A 25,296-nucleotide genomic window follows, 5' to 3' on the forward strand; every position below is an offset into this window, starting at 1 on the left:
ATCGTAAAACTTAGAACCAAACACTGGGGTTCATTCGGTAGAGCTTCCAGCCAGGGTGTGGCATCACTGAGCCACCAGGGGTCACCCTCCTGCAAGAACAGAGCCTGTCCTCTGGCCACAAGCAGTCCATGCTGTTTATGCCAGCATGCCAAACGAACACTACAGTTCCCCTTAGGAAACAAGCTAGGGTGTCCTAGTCTGGCTTAATGCTCTTCAAAGAGCCAACTAGACAGCCCTAACGATTGCTGGACAAGGGAGTTCAGAAACTGTGCAGCTGGTCCTGAGTACAGACCCAAAGGGGGGGGGGGGGGGGGCGCCAGGCAAAGCTGGAACATTCAAGGGTCAGAGAGAACTCTACAGCAATACAGCAAGGAATAGTACTAAGTGGGAATCCAGAGGGGAAGAGAAAGTGAAACCAAAGGGGTATTAAAAACTAAACACGCAAAATAAAACTGACACCGTCCACCAGGCAGCCTTGAGTACCCTTCACTACCGTGTACTGTTTCAAGTAAATCAACTCAAGAGAAGGAGGAACTGGCTTCAGGAAAAGCAAACACAACTTCACACACAAGGGGAGACAGGTGTGAATGAGGGGCGACCCCTAGAGGCATGGTTTGGACAGGGAACCGCATGAGCCTCTGATTCCGCTTGCTACATGTCTGACTGGGACCAATTGGACCTCCCTGATCAACTAACCTGACCGGATCAGAGGGTACAGTTTGGCTTTTAGTGTTTAAAGGGCAAAACTTCAAAGATCTGCTTTTTGGTTTATGGCAAAAAGGGAAAACTTCACAGTTTCAGGTTAAGTACACAGACCACCCAGCATCCGTGATGCCATATGCTAAGGAAAAGGGTTTCTCCACTCTCAGCAACCTGGCTGAGATCAGGTAAGTACAGCCTCTCAAATCAGACATCCCATACTCACTCTTCACCAGCAGTCTTGGGAGGGTCTCCTACATGTGGAAAGTTCAGCAGATACATAATGGTAGCTTGTTACACATCCCCAGCATAAGAAAATGGGAAGTCTGAAACTTAAAAGTCACAGCAATGATTTCTGGATGAAAATGTCACAAGTTTAGACAGCGAAGGGCGGCCTTTGACTGGCCACGGTTCAGGGGTCACCATTTGAGTTCACCAGAATGCCCTGAGCATTATTAACTCACAGGCTTTCTCAGTCCACGGCTGGGCACAGGGGCAGCCGCCCGACAAGGACACAGCTTTGGTTTGCCTGTCTTAGCACATGGACGGGAGGCTCCCCGAGCCGGAGGGTAAAAAACCTTCTCCGTGTTACTTGATCTAGACTTGTTCTGCTAGAGACTACGCCTGGAGAAACGAAAATGTGCTGCTTCAAAGGCCTGGCACATTCTCTCCCAGTTACACCCCTGTTCTCCAAATCCACAGCCATACCCAGTGGTAGAATATGGTTCCTGGCTTGAGAGAAACTAATTTTCCTAAAGACTTACCAAAAAGAGATGCTGGGTAGTATGTACACAAAACAAAACAAAAAATAAATAAACATTTAATGTCTAAAAAGGCTTTGTGAGTTAATCAAAACCACTCGCTTATGAAACAGCCCAGAGTGCTGCTGAGTCCCACGGGGCGGTGTCAGTGGCCGGGCCCCAAACGAGGGACTCTCAGAGCTCACCTGAGCAGGCTGAGGTAGTGTGAGCTACTGAAGTGCCATCTTATAAGTATGCAAGATCAAGGGTCCTCTCCTCCTGCCTCTTTTGGGCAGGGCCCCTTCAAAGACTAAGAAAGGAGCCAAACAGCCACGAGGGCCTAAGCCAGCTAGCATCCAAGAGCGCCCCCTGGAGGCCAAACAATGACATGGGGATCAACTGCCAAACTCCCACACTTCCACCAAGTAAACAAGTTACCCAGTGGGACAGCCAGAACGCACGCCCTGTGCTGCGGTATGCCACCGGTTACTGGGGTCCCTTTCATCACAAAGGGCTCTTCTCATCTACACTGCAGGTCAGACCACCCTGAGGGGGGACTCGATGTGAATTAAGGCAAGACTGCTGCTGTCAGAGGGGCCTCCTCCGTGCCCAGGAGGCAGCCAGGTGACACTGAACTGGCCCTGTCTCTCTGCTCGTGACAGAAGGCTTGACATCCAGGGTTGCACTCTAAAAAATCATGTTTCTTTGGAAACAAGGAAAAAGAGGGGCATCTTCTTCCATCCATCCAGGCTCCCCATCTGTGGCACCATGGGACACCCAAAGCTTTCCAACCTAAACAGAAAGCTTGGTCCTCAGTTTGGATCTAGCTGCCAAAAGATTTTCACTGTCCAATCAGGCAATCTGACCTGTGGAGCAAGCAACGCCCTCAGCTCCCGACACCTTGTCCCCACTGAGGAGGGAGGGAGGACCCGAGATGAACTACCCTGCTGCCAGCCCCTTCTGAATGACCACATCCCCAAACCTTCTCATAGCTGTTGTCCCCCAAAATCGGACAGTCACACCCACAGTGAAAACCTCTCTCCACCTCTTCTATCCAGTGAGGCTGTTGGTCAGATTCTTAGCAGCATAAAAACTATCAGTAAACTAAAACTAGAGAAACTGGCAAGGGGACCTAGTTTGCAGGGCCACTTGACTAGATCCTAAAGACCAGCCTCAAAAGAATCAAGACTAGAACAGGTAAGGAGGTAAATGTAACAGGGCTGCTGCTTCTCAGAAACAGTAACAGCTTATGTGCTATTTCTTCTTTCAACACAATACAGAATAGAATTCTTAGCAAGGCAAAACTGTAGCATCAGCTGGGCCAGGACCAACAGCCTTTAGAGAAGCAGGATCCCGGCTGCCACCTGGGAGCTCCCTCTGGCTCCGCAGAGACCCAGTCAGCTGTCCGGGTTCTTTTCAGTCTCTTTGGAATGGATAATGTACATGAAGGTCTGCTCGATGGTGAAGTCAGGCGGAAGGCTGCCTTTGTGCACACCGACATGTTTGCTCATAAGGTTAAGGGTGGAACTGTAGTGGCCACAGACGGTACAGCGGTACATGAGTGCCCCCGAGTGCGTCTTGAGGTGGCACTTGATGGTCGAGCGACCGCGGAAGAATTTGTGGCAGACCTTACACTGGTAAGGTTTCTCGCCCGTGTGGATCCGACGGTGGTAGTTGAACTCACTCGTGTGGGCAAACCTTTTCCCACAGACCTTGCAGCTGTACTTGCTGTTCCCGGGCTGGCCCTGCAAAGCTAGCTCCTCACTCAAAAACTCCTCCGCCGCCGCCGGCGGCAGCTTCCGCTTCTGGAGGGCTAGGTGCTGCAGCCCCAAACCAGGCCGTGCATCGAGGCCACTGTTGCATTTGTGCTGGCTGACGTGGTAGCGGTAGGCAGCCTCGGACCTGAAGCTCTGGCTGCACAGGTGGCAGCGGAACAGGGTGTCCTCCAGGCTTTGGTGCACAGCCATGTGCTTCTCCAGAAGGTGGCCGTCCACGAAGCTACTGGCACAGACTGAACAGGAGAAAACCGAAATGCCCAGATGAGAGAGCGTGTGCCACATGAGGCTGCAGAGGTTGAGGTGGCGCTGGTCACAGACGCTGCAGGCCTGGCCCTTCAAGTTCAGATGGTCAAGGATGTGGCCTCGGACCACATGGAAATCTTTGGCCAATGCTTTCCCACAAGCGGCACATTTCAACTCGGGGGAGGCTGCCCCTGAAAAGAGACCTAGTTTCCCAGAGAGGGGCTCATTAGGGTGGACAACGATGTTGTTCTCAAATATCCCATCCCGTCGATGCAGGGTTAACTGCCACTGGGTAAAGAACTTGGTTTCACACATGTCACAGGAGAACAGGAAGATACCAATGTGGGACAGGACATGGGTCACCCGGGAGTTCCGGTCCTGGAAGTGGGTCTCACAGACCTTGCAGTTGCCCGTGAGCAAGTCCACGTGGTCCCGAGCATGCTGCCGAATCAGCTGAATGTTGGGCTCTAGAACCTTCTTGCACACCTGGCAGGGCATGGCCTTGTTCTCCCGGCTGTCGCTCTCACCAAAAGTCAGGTCGTCCTCGCTGTCATCGCTCAGCTCGATCACCTCCTCAGCTGTCCCCATCTCTTCAGCCGGGTCCTCAAACTGCAAATCATCGTCCCCCAGGTCCTCCAGCTGGAGCTCATCCACCTGCCCGAAGCCCGGATCCTTGCAGTGGTCACTGTTGCTCAGACAGGAATTGGTCCCGGCTGTAATGTCTACGGCATGGTCGGAGGGGAAGAAACTGTTTTTACTGAAGTCTCCGTTGCTCTGAACTTTGTATGGCGGGCAAGAACTCGGGCCGGTCTGGATGCCCGTGCTGACAGTGCCTAGGACTGGCTGGGTCACCATACTAGGAACAGACGTGAACGGAACAGGGGTGTCATGGTCTTCCGTCTTTGGTGGCAGTTGTGGCAGGGGCAAGCTGTGACTAGTGTCACTGGCCACACTCCTCTCTTCCTCTTTATAGCTCCCTCCAGCATCAGTAGGCAACACATAGTTTCTCTCAGGACCAAAGTGTTCCCCACTCCCCCGGAGCTCCCCCAGGGGGTGGGTGGGATCTACTGAAGGACATCTCAGAGCAGCAGACTGGCTGTCACCGGTGCTGGTCAAGGACTTAGCCACTGCGGTGCTCTCTAGGTCGGGAAACGTAGAGTGGCAGGCCTGAAGCAGGTCTTCCATACCCAGGCGCTCGGCGACCTCATAGATGACCCCAACGTTGATCAGGTCTGTGAAAAGCTCTGAGGTGTAGACGAAGCTCAGAATCTTCTCAAAGTTGGCAGGAGTAATGAAGTCCACCACATAGGTCCGGGCGGCGTCGAGCCCGGTATTCAGGAAGAGGTTCTGGAAGTAACCCGCTGCGCAGGCCAACACGGCCTTGTGGGCGGGAAAGGAGCGGCTCCCCACCACAATCGTGACATCGCACATGGTCTCTGACAGCCGACACTTGTTGAGTTCCTTCAGCAGGTTGTTGGGGTGGTTGTTGCTTTGCAGCTTGATTCTCATGCCCATCTTAGCAGCTCCTAGGAAGTTGCCTCTATCAGCAAGGTCAATCTGTGGACAAGAAGACAAAAAAAAAAAGGTAGACAAAGATCCCTAAGAAAAGAGCTCTGTACGGGAGAAAATCCCACCGTTCTGTATGTGCCCTGGCCGGGCAGGAGTGAACGGACAAGGAAACCCAGAGAACAAGAGGAAGAGAATGGTCCGTTCCCTGCATATACCCAACAGAGAACCATCAGGAGAAAACCCCAAAGGGATGAGAAAAAAAATCCATTAGCTTGGTCTTGAAACCCTAAGAAGCTGGGATTTCAGAGACAGCTTCGCCATTCACGCGGAGGACCCAGGTTCCATGCCCGGCACCCACATGTCCGTAATTCTAGTTCCAGGGGACCTCTTCAGGCAATAGAACCACACGGCACACTTACATACATGTAGGGGAACGCTCATACACACAAAACAAAAATAAACAAATCCTTTTTTAAAACCTAAGAGGCCAGGTGCAACAGCATAGACACAGAATTCTAGCACTTGGAAAGCTGGGCCAGGAGTATCAATCAGCAGTTCTAGGACAGTCTGGGCTATGAAGCCAGGCTGTGCGTCTTAAAAGGAGGGGCGTGGGCTGTGAGTGTCAAGCTAGGAGTCTTCCAAACGGGTGGAAGATCTACTGAACACGGTCCTCTGTACTACCAAAACAACGGGGTCGGGTCTTTGTATTAACTTCCTAAAGTTTCTTGGATCATTAGAAGTCTATCCTCTTCCCTGACAATGCCAAATGCCACACAGACTTGAACATCATCACGCAGCTCCTTTAGCTACCAAGGAAGGGGTAAGGATTGCATTTTTAGCTGTCTGTCAATGTTGTCCTTTCAAACCTCCAAATAAAACTCACACTTCTCTTTTTTTTTTTTTTTTTTTTTTTGAGACAGGGCCTTATGCAGCCCAGGCTGACTTTGAAATTGCTCTGTTACTAAAGGATGGCCTTGAACTCAGGATCCTCCTGCCTCCACCTCCCAAATGCTAGATTATAGATAGGAGCCACCAGACCCAGCTCAACCCATCTCTGGCCCTTCCCAGACCCATTCCGGCCGCTGCTTTCTCAATGTTACTGTATTCTCTGGATGCATTAAACTCATAACCAAAGAAAGCAAAGCGAACACAACCGCGATGTTTCACAGTACTTAGGCACGCTGTGTTTCTCCTTACTGACCTTACACCAACAACTGGATGCTCATGAAAGACATCGATGGCACAGGAAAGATTCCTTTTAATACTTTTTCCCCTTTCGGCTCCCGCACATCTCGGAAGAACAGCCAGCTAGCGGGTCACATGCTTGCCCGTCTCACAACTCGCCCTGAGCAGCAAACACATCCCCTTTCTCCGTCGCACCAGCCAGGTCCTACCAACAATTCCCAACTTTTTTTTTCCCCCCCGGGGCCCAGCACTCAGTCTGAGTATTACTGGGTACCAACCCCGCGGCCCCCGCGGCCCCGGCGGTCACTCATGCATCGTGGGGCGGGCCCGGGTACCCGGTGGCTTTGGAACTTGCAAAGGAGTGCGTCCCCACGGTCTGGCGGCGGCGCCGCGGTCTCCCTGCCCTGCGTGCAACCGCGAAGGCAGGGGCAGGGCTGGGCTGGGGCGCGCCGCCGCGGGGAGGGGACACCTCTGTCGCCCCAGGCAGCGCGGGCCGCCCCCGGGAAGCCCCAGGCCAGGCGCCGCGGGAGCCGGCCGAGTCCGAGGCCCGAGAGCCGCGGCCCGGCCCGGGGCCGGGAGGGAGAGCGAGCCGGCTGGGGACACCGGCAGGGCGCGCCCAGCCAGGGCGACAGAAAGGCCGAGCGGGAGTCCGGCTCGGCCAGGGGCAGCCCTCACCCGGCCGCGCTTACCCGGCTCCGCGGGGTCCGAGCACCATCGCCGCCGCCGCCGCCGCCGCTGCCGCCTTCACACAAAGGCCCCGGCCCGCCGTGCCCGGCCCGACGAGGAGGCGGCGCCGCCGGCCGCGGCCAGACTCTCCATCCGCCGAGCCGCTCGCCGTGCCGGCCCGGGCCGCCCCCGCCGCCCGGCCCGCAGCGCCCCCCGCCGTCCCGGAGGAGGCAGCGCCCCCCGCCGCACGGCCCGCAGCGCCCCCCGCCGTCCCGGAGGAGGCAGCGCCCCCCGACGGCCAGGCGGAGCCAAGAGCCCACGCTTAGCCCCCGGGCAGTGAAAAGCTAGCTTGCCCGGGTCCCAGCCTGGCTTCCAACAGCTTTGCAAAAACTTAGCGCGCTTGGGTGGTTTCATCTATGTCTTCCCTCTGTGGTTTTTGCAACAGCCCTTATTTCGTGTTTTGCTTGTCACACTTCCCAGGTGCTTTCTAAAGCCCGTGTTGGGGTGTGGGGGGTGTGAGTGTGTGGGATGCGGGGCGGTGGGGCCGGTGGGGAGGGTGAACGGATGAACGAACGGGATATTTCAGGTGAGGTCCGTGGGAAGCTCTTCTGATAGTCCAAAACTGACCGTCTGTCCTCCTAGGTGGCCAGATGGAGTCACAGGATTCCCTGTACCTTGGCAACCTCGGTCACTTCCTAAACTGGTCGGTCTCCCTGACTAGAACTCCATCCCTGGCCTTCCCTTCTCCTGAACCCTGTCTTCAAATAAATGTTCCTGCTCAAGACTAGACATAAAACCAAAACCATCTCCCCTGCCTACATCCTGCCCGGAGGGAGTGGACATCCAGGCCCAGCTCCAGAACAGGCACACGGCAGGATTTGGTCATTCTTGATGGGTACGTGGGAAGGAGAGGACACCGCGGGTGTTGTTAACTGATCTAAGCTAGTTTGGTCACTCAGTAATTCTTTAGTTTGGTAAATGGTGTGTTTCCATCCCCACTACCAAGTGGTAGATGCCACGGAAAGCCAAGTGGTGTGTCAAAGGCTCCAAATACATAGGTTTTATTCGCCAGGTCTGTCCTCTGGCGAAGACCAGGCCGTTGCCCTTTTGAACGGTCAGCAGCTGCGATTACTAACTCAGATCACAAGACTGGGCCCCTTGACCTGGGGGGGGGAGGGGGGGTGTTAAAGCCCCGCCCTCTCCCTGATTTCTGGGAAAGGTCTCCTCTTCCTCCTCTTCTATAATTAGCTACAAAGCAATGAATGGGTTTCCTTACGACATTTTTATGTCTATTTAGTTTTGTTTGTTTCTTTTTTTTTTTTTTTTTTTTTTTTTTTGGTTTTTCGAGACAGGGTTTCTCTGTGCAGCTTTGCGCCTTTCCTGGATCTCGCTCTGTAGAGTTTGACCCGCTGCCACCAGCTCTTCTCGTCCTCCTTCTCCCTGTTCCTCGTTCCTGCTGAAGCCCCTCCATCCCTAGGATTCTTCCACTTTCAAATTACATGTGCTCTGTTATCCACCCTGCCACCCAGCTCCCTTAAGGCCTCCTTTTTTGTCCTCTCCTGTGTGAGACCCTTTCTAGTTCCCTTGCCTCTAAACACACTCCCACCCAAATACAAATACATAAAAATTAGAAATTAGAAGGACCTTCATATAAGAGAGAATGTGTGATGTTTGTATTTCTGAGCCTGGGTCACCTTGCTTAATAATTTATACAATATACATATACAACATTTTCATTATCTGCCCGTTGATGGGCATCTAGGTTGGTTCTGTTCCCTTGGTGTTATGAATACAGCAGCAATAAACACGTGCAAATATCTCTGTAGTAGGATAGCAGATCCTTTGACCCAGAAGTGATATGTCTGGGTTGTATGGTAATTCTATTTTTAGTTTTTTATGAAACACTCTGCGGGGCGGTGGCGGCGCACGCCTTTAATCCCAGCACTTGGGAGACAGAGCCAGGCAGATCTTTGTGAGTTCGAGGCCAGCCTGGGCTACAGAGTGAGTTCCAGGACAGGTTCCAAAGCTACACGGAGAAACCCTGCCTCGGAAAAAACAAAACAAAACAAAACAAAAAAACAAAAAAAAAAATACTCTGATTTCCATAATGGCCACACCAGTTTACACTCCCACCCCACAGTGAATGAGGGCATGCAATGGCCTGTCTTCTTGCTTCACTTGCACTGACCTTGCTGTGGGTAAAAAGGCACACCACTAAGGCTGTTCCTCCGATGGTGGAGCAGTGACTCAGGGTGGCTGTCTTCATCTACATGATACGGAGTGGCAAGCCTCCTTGATGAATGAGTCTCCCACAAGAGTGCAAGGACATCACCACAGTGACAGACTAGATTACATATTACAATCCCAAAAAGCAGCGCACATGGAACGGGAGTTGGAATGGAAACAGCTGTGGCGTCAGGTGCATAGTCCCTGTCCTGGGCAATAAACGATGCAACTGAGCCTCAGCTATCCACCCAGAAACTGGCCCACGTAAGGGAGGAATTACTGTTAGGGTTTGGCAATGGAAGAGTACCTTGGCAGATGGGGGCCAAAGAATGTCACAGACATCACACCACACCACACACCAGCTCTCATGCCAGAGGTTTATTGGGGATGGAGAGTGAACAAGGACAAGAGAGCGACAGAAACAGAGAGCAGACCCATGTATGAGCAAAGGGCATATAGATAGACTCCGAATTGGTGGAGCTGGGGTTGGGGGTCGCTGGCTTGCAATTTACATGGTTGGGGGAAAGAGAGTGTGAATTATATCATGAACTGAGGCCGTTGCTCAGTCGGAAGAATGCTTGCCTAGAAGGTATGAGGCCCTGGTTTTGATCCCTAGGGCCACAGAAACCTGGGGTGTAGTGGTGTACGTTCGTAATCCCAGAATTCAGCAGGTAAAGACAGAAGGTGTCAGGTCCAAAGGACATTCCATTTCCCAAAATTCCAAAAGGCAGTCCAAATATCTAGACATGGGCTCAACCTGGTTATTGGAGGGTGTCTGGCTGTTATAAGGCAGCATTCCTCAGGAACTTGTAAAGCTGGTTCCCCTCTACTGAAAGAGTCATTTCCCTTATCTCTGGCAGAAGAGACATATGGCTACTCTGTGGTGCCAATCGGCAATACCAAAACACAGGCTGGCCTCAAGCTCCCCTAGTATCACAAATACCTGCTACACTTTTCAGTCCATGCTAGGCCTTCTCACCTCCTCCCTTACCCTAACCCCCACCCTACTCACAGACTTCCCTCCTACCCACTACTCATCTCCCTTATAACCCCTCTGTGTTTCCTCTTCTCTCTGATCCCTCAGCTCCTGCTTCTCTCATGATCAAGTCCATGGCCACATTCAGTCTACTTCTTTCTCTACTTTGGACTCTTTCAGATTCCTCTATGTCTATTTCTCTCTTGTATCTACAATAAAAATACCTTCCCTTTTAACCATACCATGGAACGGTCATGTTGTCAGTATATACAAAATTATCAGAAGGTCAAGGTCATCCTCAGCTACAGCTACATAGCAAATTTAAAGCTAGCCAGGGTTACATGAAAGCCTGTCTCAAAAAAAAAAAAATCTGTGCTGACACCCCTCCTGGGTTCCTAAAACTTGAAACCAGTGGAAGAATTGGACAGTGAGGAGGGGGTGAAGCAGAAGTGATAGAGATATCTCTCAGGCCCAACCTTTAACTCAGAGGAAGGCAAAACCTGTGGTACAGCATCCACACAGGGGCCTTAAAGGCCCAGTATGTGAAACTATGATAATCAGAACGTATTCTCTTTGAACTGCTTGTACTGGGACTTCTGGGCCAGAGGAGTTCAGCATCTAGTTTGACTTTACAACAGCATTAACGGTCTCTCTGATGTAGCCATGCCTGATGGAATCCTTGGCAGGATCCAGCTCAGCTCACACTGCTTGATGTGGCAGGGCATGCCAGCTGGGTTCTTTGCAGAGAAAATCCTGCCTCTTTCTGTTTTCTGGGGCTCTTTCTCTTGTTTCCCCGTGCAGTGCCTTTTTACCTTGACGTCCTTACACCCAAACTCCTGGTCTCATAGACATGGTTTCTGACTCACCATCCTCATCACCCCATTTTCTCAAATTGCCTTCCAAACATTGATGTTTATGCCCATATTTTATTGTCGACGTCATCCTTGGCCGGGGAAGCTGCTTTTTGCAGTGGTCAGTGGTTAACTGCAGACTCATAACTGATAACTGCTGAGTGGTTATCGGATGCTCAGTCCTGAGTGAGATGTCCACAGTAACCCCTCCAGGGCTCAAGGAATTGTGAGACCAAAACAGGAACAATACGCCTAGCAAGTTAATGGGAAACCGAAACAGGAAAATTGTACCTTGCAGGTTAAGAGTTCTGTTTGCAGTGAAGACAGATAAGGAATAAGTTCCTGTTTGCCCTGTGTTAAGTCCTTGCGAGTTAAGGTTTCCAGCTGTAATTAAGAAGTTCCTGTTTGTCCTGTGTTAAATCCTAGTTAAAGAATAAGTTCCTGTTTGTCCTGTGTTAAATCCTTGCAAAATAAGGTTTCTATTTGTAATTAGAAAGAAGTTCCTGTTTTTAAGGTCTGATGCAAACTGCTTGCACCCCCGTTTCTGCCCTCCTCACTGGGTCCTTCTAACAATGTACAACTGCCAACCCTCTCATCCTTGTGAACCTTACTTATCTCTCCTATGAGGGACTTCAGGAAGCCAGTGGGAGCTGCTCTCTCAAATCCTGACTTAGGGTGAGGCAGCCAGTCTCAGGTGCACCCCAAAATACAGCTTGCTTTAATTGGACAGCCACGGGCTTGGGTTTTTTTTTTTCTCCTCACAAATCTCAGGGTTAACAGAATGGCACAGAAGGGTTCGAGGGAAAGGGGCCGTGTTGGGGATCACCGTCCTCAGAGCATGATAAGGCAACTGCCCTCCTGAATCTTTCCGTAGCTGTGACTAACTAGATCTGCATAAGACTGGCCCCATTAATGGCTGTCACGGGTGGGGTACTCACGAGGTCCCACTGCTTTCCGGGACGTATCGGTAGTGTTTTTGTTAGGGTGTGTATTGCTGTGATAAAAAACACCATGACCAAAAACAACTTGTGGGGTGTTAGGAACCAGGTCCCCTTCCCCACCAACCCCTCATCCCTCACCCCCTCACAACCCCCACCCTGCCCCAGCCTCCCTCGGCAACTCAGCACCAGCAGCCAAATGCGAAATGTCATCACCAGCCACCAAATATGAAACGCATGCCGTTTAAAAAGTCCACACCATCGCTGGCCCACTCTTCTCTCTCTCTCTTGTCCGGGATCAGAGGTGGCCTTTTGCTCCCCGACGCCCCCCCCCAATAAATCTATTGCGTGATCTGTTGCGTAGTGTGATTTCTGCGGCATTCCTTGGCCCTGATATGCCAAGGTACCCTTCTGCCACTAAACCCTAACATTGGGGAAAAGGTTTATTTGACTCACAGTTTATGGTTCATCATGAAGGGAGGCCAGGGCAGGAACCCAGAGGCGAAAACTGAAGCAGAGGCCGTGGTGAAACACTGCAAACGGGCTTGCTTCTCCCATGACCTCGTGCCTAGGGGTGGCACCACCCACACTGGCCTAGGCCCTCCCACATACACCATTAACAAGAAAACGCTCCCCCGGGCTTACCCATACCCTGATCTCATGGAGGCATTGTCTCAATTGAGATTCCCTTCTATCGGGTGACTCTAGCTTGGGACACGCTGTCAAGAAGCTAGCCGGCATGGGCAGTTAGTGGTTGCTGGCGTGGAGGGCACCCACTTACCTGAGGGTGTATGATCAGTTAACGACTGTTGAGACATTTTCTTCGGTGACGTAGCCCCTGTAAGTTACCCAGACGCCTGTAAATAATCCCTCGCTCATGCCCCTGTAACTAACCCTAATTTTAAACTCGTTGGTTTACCAAGCTGTTAGGTTCCAAACCTGGGACAAATAGAGGAGGTGCCTTTTTAACATATCAAAGCATACACCGCCCACCAGATTCTCCTGGCATCCCTCAGCCCCTACCTGTTACAGGGCCCTCCTGGCTTGCACACCCCGTCCCCACCCTAACTTTCCAGCCCAGGGGTCTGGGCTGCCTTTCCCTGTATAATCCAGTTATTTTGGTCACTCACTCTTTTTGAACCTCCTGGCTGCTGCACCGGGTTCCCCTGCTCTCCTCTCTCCCTTCCCCTCCCCCTCTCCCCACACGGCCCAGCTCAGTCTGGTCATGTCCCTCTGGACTCTCCCAGATGTCCCTGCCTCTGGCTATGCTCTCCCTTTCATCTACAATAAACCTCCTCCACAAGGAGCAGTCATGTTTCCTTCTCTTTTTTTCTTTTTCTTTTTTTTATTATTTCTTTTTCTTTTTTTCCATTCACAAACCAAGCTAGACTCGAGTGGAGTTATTTCTTTGGTCTGCCATTGGTGACTTCTCTGGGGTGAACAGACATTTGCCTCCCACAAAAATTCACACAACAGTCAAGCAAACCTGTTCTTATAGTTTGAGGCGGGGAATTTCACTTTGCTCTGTAATGGAAGAGTTCCTCGAAGGTCGATGCTGTATTCCGACAACGGGTCCAGCTCCCACAGCTGGGCAAGGCAGCCCCCAAAGCTCCCTAACCCTAACCCTAATGAGACAGGCACAGGTCTCGAAAGATCTGCTCATCCTCTCTCACCAGCTGCCTTAGCCATCTTTGGAGTATGAAGCCTAGTCAACTTCACCAGCTATGGAATCACCTGGAAGGTGTAGACCAAAGTTTATATTGTTTATTATCTAGCGCTGTTAAAAGAAAATCACCACACACACAGTCACAATGATACGTGAGCACAAGGCTACAAGGGAAGAAGGGATCTGGAATTTAGAAGAGGGATTAGGTCTCTGTAGACTTCAACCTCTTTATAACAGGAAGAGGAGGGCCTCAATCCTGCGCCCTTCTCCAAGTACAGTAAATAGGAATTTGAGAAGACGGATGTGGTAGGAAGATTTGGGGAATTTGAGGCCAGCCTGGGCTACGTACTGAGGAAAGGAAGAGAGGGGAAGGGAGGGGAAGGAAGGGGAAGGGAGAGAGATTGGTTTTAGAGACTGATTTTCCCGAGATCACTGGTGCTGTAGTACTTGCCTGCTCCACCAGAGAGCAACCTCTCTACGTTCATGTTCTACTTAGCAGACCATGGTCGCCGCTCAGCACACATGGCAGACTCCAGGTTTGAGCAGAGCCAACTCATGGGGCTTTCACAGCCCCAAAACATTCCCCTAGACCCTGCAAAAGTGTCTCAAATACCCTGTAGATAGCTCATTTTGAGAGGTCCAATAGATGATCTCTGGGGAATGGCTCTTGAATCTGGAGTACCGTCACTTTTTTTTTTTTTTTTTGGCAACATAATATTCTTATTGATTATTTGGGACTTTCATACAGTTCGCCTCAATCACACACTTCCCCTTCCTCCCAGATCCACCCTCCCACCCTTGCCCCCCCTCAAAAAAAATGGACCAAATACTTACCTGGCAGGGGAGACACCATGATCAAGCAGGTGGTTTTCCCAGGGCGAGGCTCACCCATTGCACTTGGGGTGTGTTGACCCCTGCGATTTCCCCAAATGCGGGAAACTCGACTGCAAAATTTATGGTAGTGGGGGACTGCATGCGCGCTCCCCCCTGAGGAAAAAAAAATGGACCAAATGCAGTCTGTGCTGCCCATGTACTCATCAGAGCATGGCCAGCCCCTCAAAGATGACTGAGTCCTCCCCCCTCCCCCCCCCACACACACCAGAAGCCCACAACTTCGAAGAGCTACACTTCAGCATCTCCATCACATCCTTAAGGACCTGACCCTCCCCAACGGCCTCCCATCTAGACCTGTCCCTCCCCCTCCCCCCACCTTTCCTCGGGTGAGAGAGAGGTTGTCACTGAAACCCTTAACGTCTCTCATTCTCGACACCAAGTGCGGTCACTTTTGACCTGGGTGTGAATGGGAGCTTTCTCTCCCTTCCCCATCTAAACTGTGTACCTGTCCGTCAAAAGGAAACCTAGTTGGGAAGCTGGAACTTCCCCTGGGGTGAAAAGGGCTACAGGAAGAGGCACCTGGCTCCGAAACCTGGTCCTGACGGTGCCTTGGGAAGGCTAAGCATCATCTTTGCATTTCTCCAGCTCAAGTGCACAAACAGCTACACAACACCTAGCTGAGACTGGGAGCTCGGGGATTTCCCAGGATGCTCCACTGGGGTACAGAGCCACCCCTTGGGATCAGTGGGGCTGTGATCCTTAGCACATCAGATTGATAAAAGACACCCACGCCCGTGACATGTAAGGCCACATTCTGGGGTCTACTATCCCAGTGTTGAAAGGGCTGGTAATGGCTGGTAATGGGCACACTGCAAAGGAAGAATCAGATCAGCCTTTCTATGACTACAGCAGCTAAGACTGAGGACGTTGCCTCTCTTTTGGCCTCTGTAATAACCTCCCTGTCTAGCCTTCACCCCGACCAGATCAAGCTGTGTTTGCTTGTCCATAACCCTGCCATACTACAAAATCCATGAATGAGTGTTGTGGGGGTTTTTTTTTGGGGGGGGGCAATTTTTATTGGTCCCACAGCAACAACATACCAAAGAGACAATTGTGTCTAAGGTCAGCTTGGTAAACCTATGAGTTTGGAGTTTGAGGTTGCTTCCAGGATCAGGTTACTTGGAGAGCTATGTTATAGGAAAGCTTCCCCCCACCACCCCACCCCAGTATGGGCAACATTCATGAAAGCTGCATCCCAGAGAGCTTCCAGGCAGCGGAACTAGAAAGAGCTACTCAAGGTCCTCTGCCATAGTCTACCACTTCACATCCTTGGGGAGGAACAGGGATTCCTTAGCCTTCCCCTCCCTTCACATGGGAATGTTAATAAGCCAGCCTCAGGAGGGCCTCATGTAGAGGATCACAGCTGCCCTTGACTGGAGACAGCAATGATCAGATGTAACCCGGAGGGAACAGCCACCCAGCAGTGGTTCCCATCTCATCCCCAGGACCTGTTAGAACCCACGCTAACATTGTGGGGCAGGGGCAGAGTCTTTCCACAGTCCCCTAAATACGAAGTGCGGGAGTTGCTGACTGAATTTTCCCCTTTTCTGAAACTCACCTCTGACTTTGTTACAAACTATCCAAATGTGTTGGGGTTTTTTCTTGAAATGGAGTCTCCCGTTCGTGGCCCAGACTAAGTGCTGGGGTGTACCAGGGTTTTTCTTTTGGGCTACCAATCAGCTCCCAAATCATGACACAGACAATTATTAGTTTTGAATGCTTGGCCTAGCCTAGGCTTCTTTCTGGCTAGCTCTTTTAACTTAACCTGTTTCTGTTCATCTATGTTTTGCCTCGGGGCATTTTTATCTTCTTTCTTTCTGTATAGCTTACTTCGACTGCTGCTGACTTACACCCCTGGTGTGTCCCTTTTTCTCTCCTCTTTTTCCCATTCTTCCTTCTATTTATTCCCTCTGCCGCCTAGCCTTTCTCTTCCCAGCTATTGGCCATTCAACTCTTTATTAAACCAATCAGGCGCCTTAGGCAGGCAAGGTGAAACAGCTTTTCATAATTAAATAAATGCAACATAAACAAAAGTAACACACCTTTACACAGTTAAAGTAATATTCTGCAGCATAAACAAATGTAACACATCTTTGCCCAGTTAAAATAACATTCCACAATACTGAGGTACAGGTATGTGCCACCACACTGCTGTATATTTGTTCTTTTAATCACCAAATCTGATGTTAATTGTGTGAAGAATTGTTTAGGGTTCTAGTAGAACAATTAATATGTATCCAAGATGAAGATATGTCTATTTAACTATCATGTGTAGTGTTTTTTGTTTAAGTGTGTGTGTGTGTGTGTGTGTGTGTGTGTGTGTGTGTATAAGAGAAAGGGACCATGCCATGACACAATGTGGAGATCAAAAGACAATCTTTGAGACTCCATTCTCTTCCTTCCATGGTGGATTCCAGGTATTGAACTCAGGTAATCAGGCCTGTGTGGCAAGCCCCTTTACCTGCTGAACCACAATGCAAACACTGTATCATCTTTTTGTATATATGTGTTTCTGAAGAAAAAAAAAACATTCTTTCATCAACCAATCTCTCATTTCACTCCTTTGTAAAAATCTTTATTGTTGAAAAGGAAACACTGTATTTTAAATGCAGGACACTACAGAAACCATACTGAATACTTAGTACCCGGGGGATTGAGGCTATCCACATGCAGCTTCTATGCTAAAGAGGAGAGGGAATCAAAAGGAGGATGGTACAAGCTTGGGAAAGAGAAAGGGAATCAGGAGAGCATGCACTCGGATTGGTACAGGGACTATGTCTTTATGATGCAGTCCGGGGTCCAGAAGTGGAGTGCTAAAGACAAAAATAAACAAATAAAACTTTAAAATCAGATCTTTGTCCCACAAAACGCCCACTGTCCCACCCACTGAGGGGAACAAGGGATGGCCATCTCTGCAGAAAGGAAAGCTTAACTCTCAGCTGTCCCAGCAGCCTTTGGGCTGGGGGACTAACTGTTGGCAGCAGGTGCCTGCCCCTTCCCCGATGTGCTAAACACTGTGTCCTGGTCTGTGGAGTGTATGCAGAAAAGTGAAGTCACCAGTTCCTATCACCCAGCACTCCCAGGAGGCTGGCACAGACACAGCCGGTCCACAGTGACCGGTGTCGTCCCCCCCCCTGCTTAACCCAGTCCTTCTTCCCAGACAGGCTCTGAATGACTTCCGTTTCAGTAGCTTTATGTGAATGAAATAAAATGACGCAGTGTTGATCCACTTCCTCTAATTGCCTTTAAACGCTAGCCCCTGGGGACTGCATGTCCCATCTGTCTGTACCTAACAGGTTTAGAATACCGTCAGTGGTGAGATTAGGAAGGCAGCAATTACTGGCTCAGTCCCACTGAAAGAACTTGGATTCACCAGCAAATATTAAAAGTAGATTTCCACAATGCACTTGCATTTACCATTTGTATAAAATACGATGGCAAAATTACACTGTAATTATCTTTATGGCCAGTGCATAACGTTGGAGGAGAGTATGTCACCCAGATATAGCTACCCGTATAATTATCTGGCCATTGGCAGGACTGAAATAACCATCTAATGAGAGCAAAATGATATGGTAAGCACCATGCAATCAGCAAGTTACAGTTATTACAGCCCTTTGTGCCCTCTCACCCAACAGTAAATGGGGGACCGGAACTGGTCCCGGGTCCGAGGGAGTCATGAACAGGTGGTATCAAGGGTCAGCTTCTGGGGTCTCGGACTGGCCACCCTGAAACCAGTGACTGTGAATTCCCAGAGCAAGGAGAGAAAGGAAGGAGCCTGTGTAGACCGCAGAGGCTTCCCAGGGTCCCCACTCACTCGTGTCTTCCTTCTCTTTAGAAGCCAGAAAAAAAGGAAGGCATCAATTAAGCTGCTTTTGCCGTGTGTGGGTAGACTGCATCAAGGCAGAAGTTTCTGTGTTTTGACTAGACTTCCCTGAGGGACTTTCACACTAGTGGACAAGTGAGGAATCTCTCAGCCCACTCAGTCCTGAGGTCTGGCCTAGATGGCTTTCAGCAGTCAAACAAAAGCCAGCCAGGGGAACACATGAGGACATTCTCCACCCACCGTTCCCGACACTCAGCTTCCAGACTGGAAGAGCCATAATATAGATGACTCCCAGTGTGCCAGGAACCATTATGAAGGCTTTGTCTGTAAAAACGCAACCTTGGGAGATTTTATCACCATCCTTATATTCCAGACGGGGAAACTGAGGCACGGTGTTAAGTCACGTGGCCAAGGAGACACAGCCAGAGAAAGGCAGGTCCAGGATTGAATGTAAGTCCTGTTCTAATACATTCTGCTGCAGTGGGTGGCTAAGATGTGGTTTCCAGCTATTTCCAGACTTTTAGCATCCCTGAATCTCTTCCTAAATCATAACTGTACTGACTGCATTCTGAGGCTGTAACCCAGCACAGTTCAACCTCCTCGGGAGAGCAAACGCTTCAGCTGTGAATCAGACTTACAGTGACTGAAAGACGATTTCACCATCTTTTGTATAGGTCACAAGAAGACAGTGTCTTAAAAAAAACAAAACCCACCAGCTGACCATTGGAGAAGCCTCCACAGGGTCCCTCTCCCTGTTTCCTACCACACTCACTCTGTCTGCTCAACAATCAACAGAGTCCATGACACAGGAGAAGGAGATGAAACAGAGCAGTGGGGACAAGTACGTGCCCGTCTCTCTGGGCATCGTTGCATTTGACGCTCGGTGTGCTGGACACCGGCAATGTGTCTGTGTTTTAGGGCAAAAGTGTGTGCATTGGTAGTATCTGTGAGCACCACAGCTCACAGCCCCCGCTCCCTCACCCCCTCACCCCCAACAGTGCTTACCTTATTCTCACGGGTGCCTATTTGAGGGTGCGGAAGCTGGGGGTATTCTCTTCAGTCACATCAGTGGGAGTGTCTGGGGTGGAGCAAGCGGGACAGTTAGGAAGAATTCTGAATCAGGGAAGGGCTGGCTATGAAGGACAGCACCGGAACACAGGGCTGGGAGAACGGGCAGGAGGCAGAGCCTTCCGTCCCTCAGCCACAGCAGGGCTGTCCTACTGTGCTCAGGGAGATGGCTGAGACAGGAAGAGACACCTCACTACAACGGAGAAAAGTCTCATCTTCCTCTCTGGTGACAAATTGGGAGGCACCTCTGACATATCCTCGGCAGTACCCAGACCTTCTTGCTGGGTGTACCCTACCTGGCTGGCTGTTCCTCTTGCCCATGAGTCCCACAAAGAAATCATGCATGTCACCTGAAAGAAAAGGCCAATGTTGTCCACATACATGCCAAGACTTCTGAGACTGGAATTCATCCTCTCTGTCCCTCTCCCTCTCCAAAGTCTAAGTATCCTACACTGCCCTGGAATTTCTGGTGTAGCCCAGGCTAGCCTGTACTTTCCATCTCTCCTTTCTTAACCTCTGAGCTCTGGAATTACAAACGTGTGTCGCCACATCTGGCTCCTCTTTATCCCCTGGGAGCCTGAACTCCACAGCCAGCAGGGATATTATCTGCCCGTCCTCTCTTCCCGCCCACTCCCCCAGCACTCACACACTCACATCTCATCACTTTTCCGCCACAGCAGGTGCCTGGCTTAGGGCCTTCGTTGCCATCAGGAGAGCCCCTTAGTTCCCAGTGACCAGCCAGCGAGGGATGGGACAGTCTCCCACGCCCCTCACACCTGCTCTCTCCTTGTTCCCTGGCACCATCTCCCCCTCAGAAAGGCTAGCTAAGCAATTGCAGCTGGCGTATTGTCCGCAGCTGGCGTATTGTCCGCAGCACCGGCTGAGATGAGGTCAAGGTCAGCTAAAATGGCTTGCTGGCTGCATGCCAGCGGAACTTTGGGCAAATGGTCAGCACAGATGATGGAGAAGCTACTCACGTTTCTGAGGAAGCGATGTCTCCTTAGGTTCTGTGACGCCAAGCACGAGAGTGTAGGAAGCAGCAATTAGAGAGAAATTCAAATCACAGCCCTCACCAACTCACTAGGACACCACCCATCCCCCTCCCCCCAAAGGGGTTCCCCAGGCCCTGCCCCTGTGCCCCTCCCCCTCCAGAGCCTCCTCCTACCCACGCTAGCCTTGCTCAGCACTTTCAGCAACCCTTCCAGAGAGACTGAGCGGCTGTCATAGAGTCTCCGGAGCAAAGACTGGGGCAGCTGGTAGTGGTCAGAGTCCTTGTAGGGGAGAGGAGCAGAGAGCTGAGGGGCAAGGTCCACACCCCATCCACCCGCTCTCTTCTGGCACAAAACAGCCTTGCCCTAAGCCCCACCACAGTTGAATCCAATACCCCACTTCCTTCAGGTTTTCCTCTGGCTTAGCCTGGAAGAGAAATGGGTGTGTAAAGCAGGGGCAGCAGCCCTGGGATCATGTTAGAAATGCAGAATCCTACGTGAAACCTGGACAGGACCTGAATCTGAATGTGACCCCATGGTGCTCGTGGACATGGTGGAGTTCAGAGCCATGTAGAGACTTCCGGATGGCTGGCCTGTTGGCCTGGCTGCCTTGGACTGACTTCCTGGGGTGCTGACCATGCTGTCCCCCAAGACCAAGGATGATTGTCTCCTGGAACCCCCCACCCAGCTCCTGCCACCTCTCAGTGACAAAGTCACAACTTCAGAAACCAGCTTGCTCAAAGATAGGGTTAGTCCATGGAGTGAGCCATGAACTCCCCACACTCAAGAAAGGCCCATCACACTTAGCAGGTGTCCTCTAACCTGAATCTCAGTTATGCCCTTCTCTAGCGTCCTAGTATCCTTGGGCTGCAGGGAGCACCCAGGATACACCCCAAACAAGTCACCCAGGCACCACCCCACACATGTATTCCACCCAGTATCTCTGGTACCCACAGACCTTGGGGAGAGAGATGGTCTCTTTTGTTGACCAAGAGGGGAGGAGGGGTTTCCTTGGTACTCTAGCACCGTAGTGGGGTTGTCTCTGAAGAACCCAGATCATCTGACCACCCTGACTACACAGGGTCCAGCTGGACTCGACACTTACAGGGCAGTGGGTTTTGTCTGGATCTGGTGCACAACTGCCGCTACCTGCACAGCTGCCCGGGAGAGCATGCATGTTCTCCGTGTGCGTGTGCGTGTGTGCGTGTGTGTGCGTGTGCGTGTGCGTGCGTGTGTGCATGTGTGCGTGTGTGCGTGCGTGTGTGTGTGTGTGTGTGTGTGTGTGTGTGTGTGCTCTGTCTCTGTCTCTGTCTCTGTCTCTGTCTCTCTCTCTCTCCCTCTCTCTCCCTCTCTCTCTCCCTCTCCTTCTCCCCACTCCTCTCTCTGCCCAGCACGTAGCTTCCCAGAAGCCACTTTTTCCAAATTGTTCGAATACTCAGCCCACCTCCTGTAATGAGATGCTAAGCAGATTGGAGCTGGAGAGGCAGAAGGCTTCACACGCTGAATTTGTAATAAGTCCCACCTGTAATCATCTTAAAAGCATTTGTACCAATGTAACTGCTGTCAACTCAAACCCCTAAAAAGACTTCCTCACTGCACTCCCCCTACACCGACCCTGACGAGTCCTCTTCTTTTTCTTAGAGGAACTTTGGAAATCCAGGCTCGCCCTGGCTTGCTTTTTGATTTCTGTTTCACCAGTCTAAGCAGAGGCTCGAAGTAGGCAAGGGAGAGGAGAGAAGAGGAAACCTTGGGACTTAGACACTCCTGAGACTGGGAGGTGGGCGCGCAGAGGATGGGGGCGGTATCTGCATCTTGAAAATAAAAGAACACGTGTCACCGATAGATGGAATAGTCTGCAGAGGGCCACTTGGGAAAGAAATGCTGCCTGCGTCTGGCTCCATCGAGGGAGGGAGATCTGTCCCTTGCCAAGAGACAGAGCTGAGCCAAACTACAGAGAACTTACGTAGCCGACTTACCCACAGCACCACTCCATCACATGTCACCAGCCAACAACTGAACATATTCTTTAATTTTAAAAAATTGAATTAAAATATAATTACATTATTTCTTCCATTTCCTTTCTTTTCTCCAACCTCTCCCATGTGCTCCCCTCTTGCTCTCTCAAATCCATGCCTCCTCTTTAATTGTTGTGATACATGTGTATATATATATGCAATGTATATATAAATGCCAACTGCTCAGTCCATAGAATGCTGAGCAATGTTTTTTAAGGTACATGTTATCTACCAGATATCCAAGACACGGAGAGATGCCCTGGATACAACAGAAATAGGAGAGGACCAGAAATACAGAGAAATTTAGAGACACAATGCCCAACCCCACCAGCCCACCTCCCTCCCTCCAGCGATCCAGACAGACAGAATCCCAAGTCTCCCTGAGGGACTGGACTCTGTCAGGGGACATCTTACCTTACTGTGCTTCCCACCAGGTGCCACCTGCTCCTGAGACTCCTCACAGACAGCCCCAGAGCTGCAAGCCAAGCTGAGCGCCAGGATGGCAGCGAACAGCATGGCGCGCCTCATGGTGTCTAAAGGACAAAGGTTAGAATCAGGGAAGACACAGCCTGGTGGGAACCCGGCAGGTCCTCCTGACCAGCGCCTGGGCTCCACCGTGTTTTTCCAGCTCTTCTCCTCCCCTTTCCAAGCCCTGATCTGAAGAGTGCGAGATGCACCTCTGAGAAGGGGGTCCCCCTATTAAACAGCTCCCCAGGATCTGCCTACCAATGAGCAATGATGTGGTGTTGGGGGTCTCTAGATGATAAGGACGATAGATTCACAGGACATGATCTGGTCTGTTTCTTTAGCTTAAGAAGAGACCCCAGTTACTGTCTTACAGTACTAGATAACCCCGAGACTTAAAGAAAAACTTTCTAACCTCTAAGAATCAGTCTCAATTCTGGCACCAGACGCATCTCCATCCTGGGGCCTTTTCTGATTGCCTTCCTGGTACCCTACCTGCCTGTCAGAGGCTGCCCTCTCCTTTATCCCCTTCTGGTTCTCACCCATCATCCTCATGCCAGCTTCAGCCCACCACACTATCCTCCCAGGACCTACCTGTGGAGCTGGCTGGACGGGAGGATCAGGGAGCTGGCTGGACGGGAGGATCAGGGAGCTGGCTGGTGCTGCTCGGGAGACAGAAGTGAGCGCAGGGCTCTGGAAGGTGGCAGGAACCAGTCCCAGCTCCCTGATAAAGGTTCTGGGAGGCTTTGGGGGAGCCGAGGGGAGGGGCTGAGAGTCACCAATCCCAGGGTGGCTGGAGGGGAGGAGGAGAGCTGGTAGGGTAGAAGATGCAGGCTGTAGTCACATACTCAGACACGCAGGCGCATGCACACACACACACACACACACACACACACACACACACACACACACACCAGAACCAGCAGCGAGCTACAGTTGTCCAGCAGCCCACTTCCCAAAGGCACCCAAGGCAGGCACTCTGGAGAATGCCGTTGTGTGTGATTTCTCACAAAACTGCCTGCCAGGTCCAGCTCAATAGGTGTGTCTCCTGGACCTTCTTCTCATAACTCACCAGCTCCTCTCCCTTTAAACCGCCGAGCTTGACTACCAGCCTGGAGCAGCTTAGGCCGGTGTCTCTGTCCCTTCCTCCACCAAGACAGCTGGGGCTGAGGCCCCACTTGAAGACTGGGGATGTCTCTGGCTCCTTCTGCCTTCCTCCTCCCCCGGTGGATGCTGTCCCATGTCCTGGTCCTTACCCCAAGGGAGAAGCAGGGCTGCTGGGGTGAGGACTGAGACCCCCCCCTCTGCCTGCCCCCCATATCCTCACCCTTTTCAAGCTTCCTGACTGAATCAGCTGCCTCAGCTGCCTCTTGCGGGAGGTCCACCTTCCCTCCGTCCTGCTCCTGTCCTGCTCGTGAGGACTGCTCAGCTTGTCCTCACCTGGCTCTGCTTGGCAATGTTCATGTCTTAATTCAAAGCTCAGACATCCTCTTCTCTGATCCTTCTCGCTCTTGTCTACATACCACACAGAGGAGGGGGCTTTTCTGTAGTTTCTTAGCCCAGGACAGAGAGCCAGAGGAGGAGAGCCAGGGTCAGAATTAGAACTCAGAGAGGGCCAGTAATGCACTGGGAAAGCGGCAGCTGGAACCTGGCCAGAGTGTGGATACACACATCAGGAGCTTAAATATGCAGTGGGATTTGATTTTTCCTCACCTCCACAATAGAAGCAAGAAATATGCCCATTTTTCTGATTAGGAAACTGAGGCCAGGGAGGTTCAATGACTTGCTCCAGTGTACACAGCAATCTGGCTCTTCTTACCCCAAATCTCTCGGATTGTTTGTTTGTTTCAAGACAGGGTTTCTCTTTGTAACAGCCCTAGCTGTCCTGGAACTCACGATGTACACCAGGCTGGCCTCAAACTCACAGGGATTCTGCCTCTCCCTCAGGAGTGCTGGGATTAAAGGTGTGCACCACCACCACCCAGCTAAGTCTCTCAATCACTGCACGGGCATGTTGACCTTTGAGGGAACTATTTGCTCTTCCAGGAGGACACAGAGGGACATCTTTCTGAGTCTCAGGGATTTGGAAACTACAACCCTTTTATATCTTGGGATGAGAAGGGAGTAGTATGTGCTCCCTGATCACCATAGACTCCTCCAATCACCCTATTTAAAAGTGCTTCCTCCGTGAACTCCCCCTACCCCCTTCTCCCAGCAGTTATTATATCCAACATGCTGATAATTCATTTCTTGTCTCTGTCAAATATGCCAACCCCAACAAGCATCGCATGGACAAGAATTTTTGTCTGTTACTGTAATCCCTCACTCTATAGTATTTGGCATATCATAGATGCTCAATAAAACTTTATGAAAAAGGAAGCCAGAGCCAGGTTGGTTGGTTGGCTTTTGTAAATTTCTACCCCCAAACATGAACACCACTAGCACTAATGGAGTCCTGAAGTCTTCCTCCCCATGCCACACACCCTGGGACTCGGGTCATAGTGACAGAACGTCACCCTGGCTGCCCAGGACCCCTTGTTCACCCCAGAATGTGGGTAGCAG

At 51.1% G+C, this 25,296-nt stretch overlaps 3 protein-coding genes and 1 non-coding gene across 4 annotated transcripts; 2 read left to right on the top strand and 2 right to left on the bottom strand.

Moving 5' to 3' along the window:
- Positions 1–309: 309 nt before the first annotated feature.
- Zbtb39 (zinc finger and BTB domain containing 39) lies at positions 310–6,876 on the bottom strand. The gene is made up of 2 exons (XM_059245537.1): positions 6,844–6,876; positions 310–5,017 (listed from the first exon to the last, which is right to left on the bottom strand). The coding sequence occupies exon 2, from the start codon at positions 4,973–4,975 to the stop codon at positions 2,837–2,839; it is 2,139 nt and encodes a 712-aa protein (XP_059101520.1). The 5' UTR covers positions 4,976–5,017; positions 6,844–6,876; the 3' UTR covers positions 310–2,836.
- Positions 6,464–7,168, top strand: LOC131895335 (basic salivary proline-rich protein 2-like). The gene has a single exon (XM_059245777.1). It carries the CDS (start codon positions 6,464–6,466, stop codon positions 7,166–7,168), a length of 705 nt encoding a protein of 234 aa, XP_059101760.1.
- Positions 7,169–14,303: 7,135 nt separating this feature from the next.
- On the top strand, positions 14,304–14,467 carry LOC131895388 (U1 spliceosomal RNA). Its single transcript, XR_009375151.1, has one exon. It is a non-coding gene; the product is annotated as a U1 spliceosomal RNA (small nuclear RNA).
- Positions 14,468–16,950: 2,483 nt separating this feature from the next.
- On the bottom strand, positions 16,951–23,442 carry Tac3 (tachykinin precursor 3). Its single transcript, XM_059245666.1, has 7 exons — positions 23,329–23,442; positions 22,684–22,802; positions 20,431–20,536; positions 20,243–20,272; positions 19,562–19,615; positions 19,203–19,275; positions 16,951–17,184 (listed from the first exon to the last, which is right to left on the bottom strand). Exons 2-6 carry the CDS (start codon positions 22,795–22,797, stop codon positions 19,220–19,222), a joined length of 360 nt encoding a protein of 119 aa, XP_059101649.1. The 5' UTR covers positions 22,798–22,802; positions 23,329–23,442; the 3' UTR covers positions 16,951–17,184; positions 19,203–19,219.
- Between the last annotated feature and the right edge of the window lie 1,854 nt (positions 23,443–25,296).

This window comes from Peromyscus eremicus, chromosome 18 (genome assembly GCF_949786415.1).
Source record: "Peromyscus eremicus chromosome 18, PerEre_H2_v1, whole genome shotgun sequence".
Lineage (NCBI taxonomy): Eukaryota > Metazoa > Chordata > Mammalia > Rodentia > Cricetidae > Peromyscus > Peromyscus eremicus.

Coding starts and splice junctions, on each gene's coding strand:
- Zbtb39 (XM_059245537.1), bottom strand. CDS start 4,975: ATGGGCATGAGAATCAAGCTGCAAAGCAACAACCACCCCAACAACCTG.
- Tac3 (XM_059245666.1), bottom strand. CDS start 22,797: ATGAGGCGCGCCATGCTGTTCGCTGCCATCCTGGCGCTCAGCTTGGCT. Junction 20,537..22,683: donor CTGGTGGGAAGCACAGTAAG/GTAAGATGTCCC, acceptor CTCCCCTACAAG/GACTCTGACCACTACCAGCT. Junction 20,273..20,430: donor GCTGAGCAAGGCTAGCGTGG/GTAGGAGGAGGC, acceptor TTGGCGTCACAG/AACCTAAGGAGACATCGCTT.
- LOC131895335 (XM_059245777.1), top strand. CDS start 6,464: ATGCATCGTGGGGCGGGCCCGGGTACCCGGTGGCTTTGGAACTTGCAA.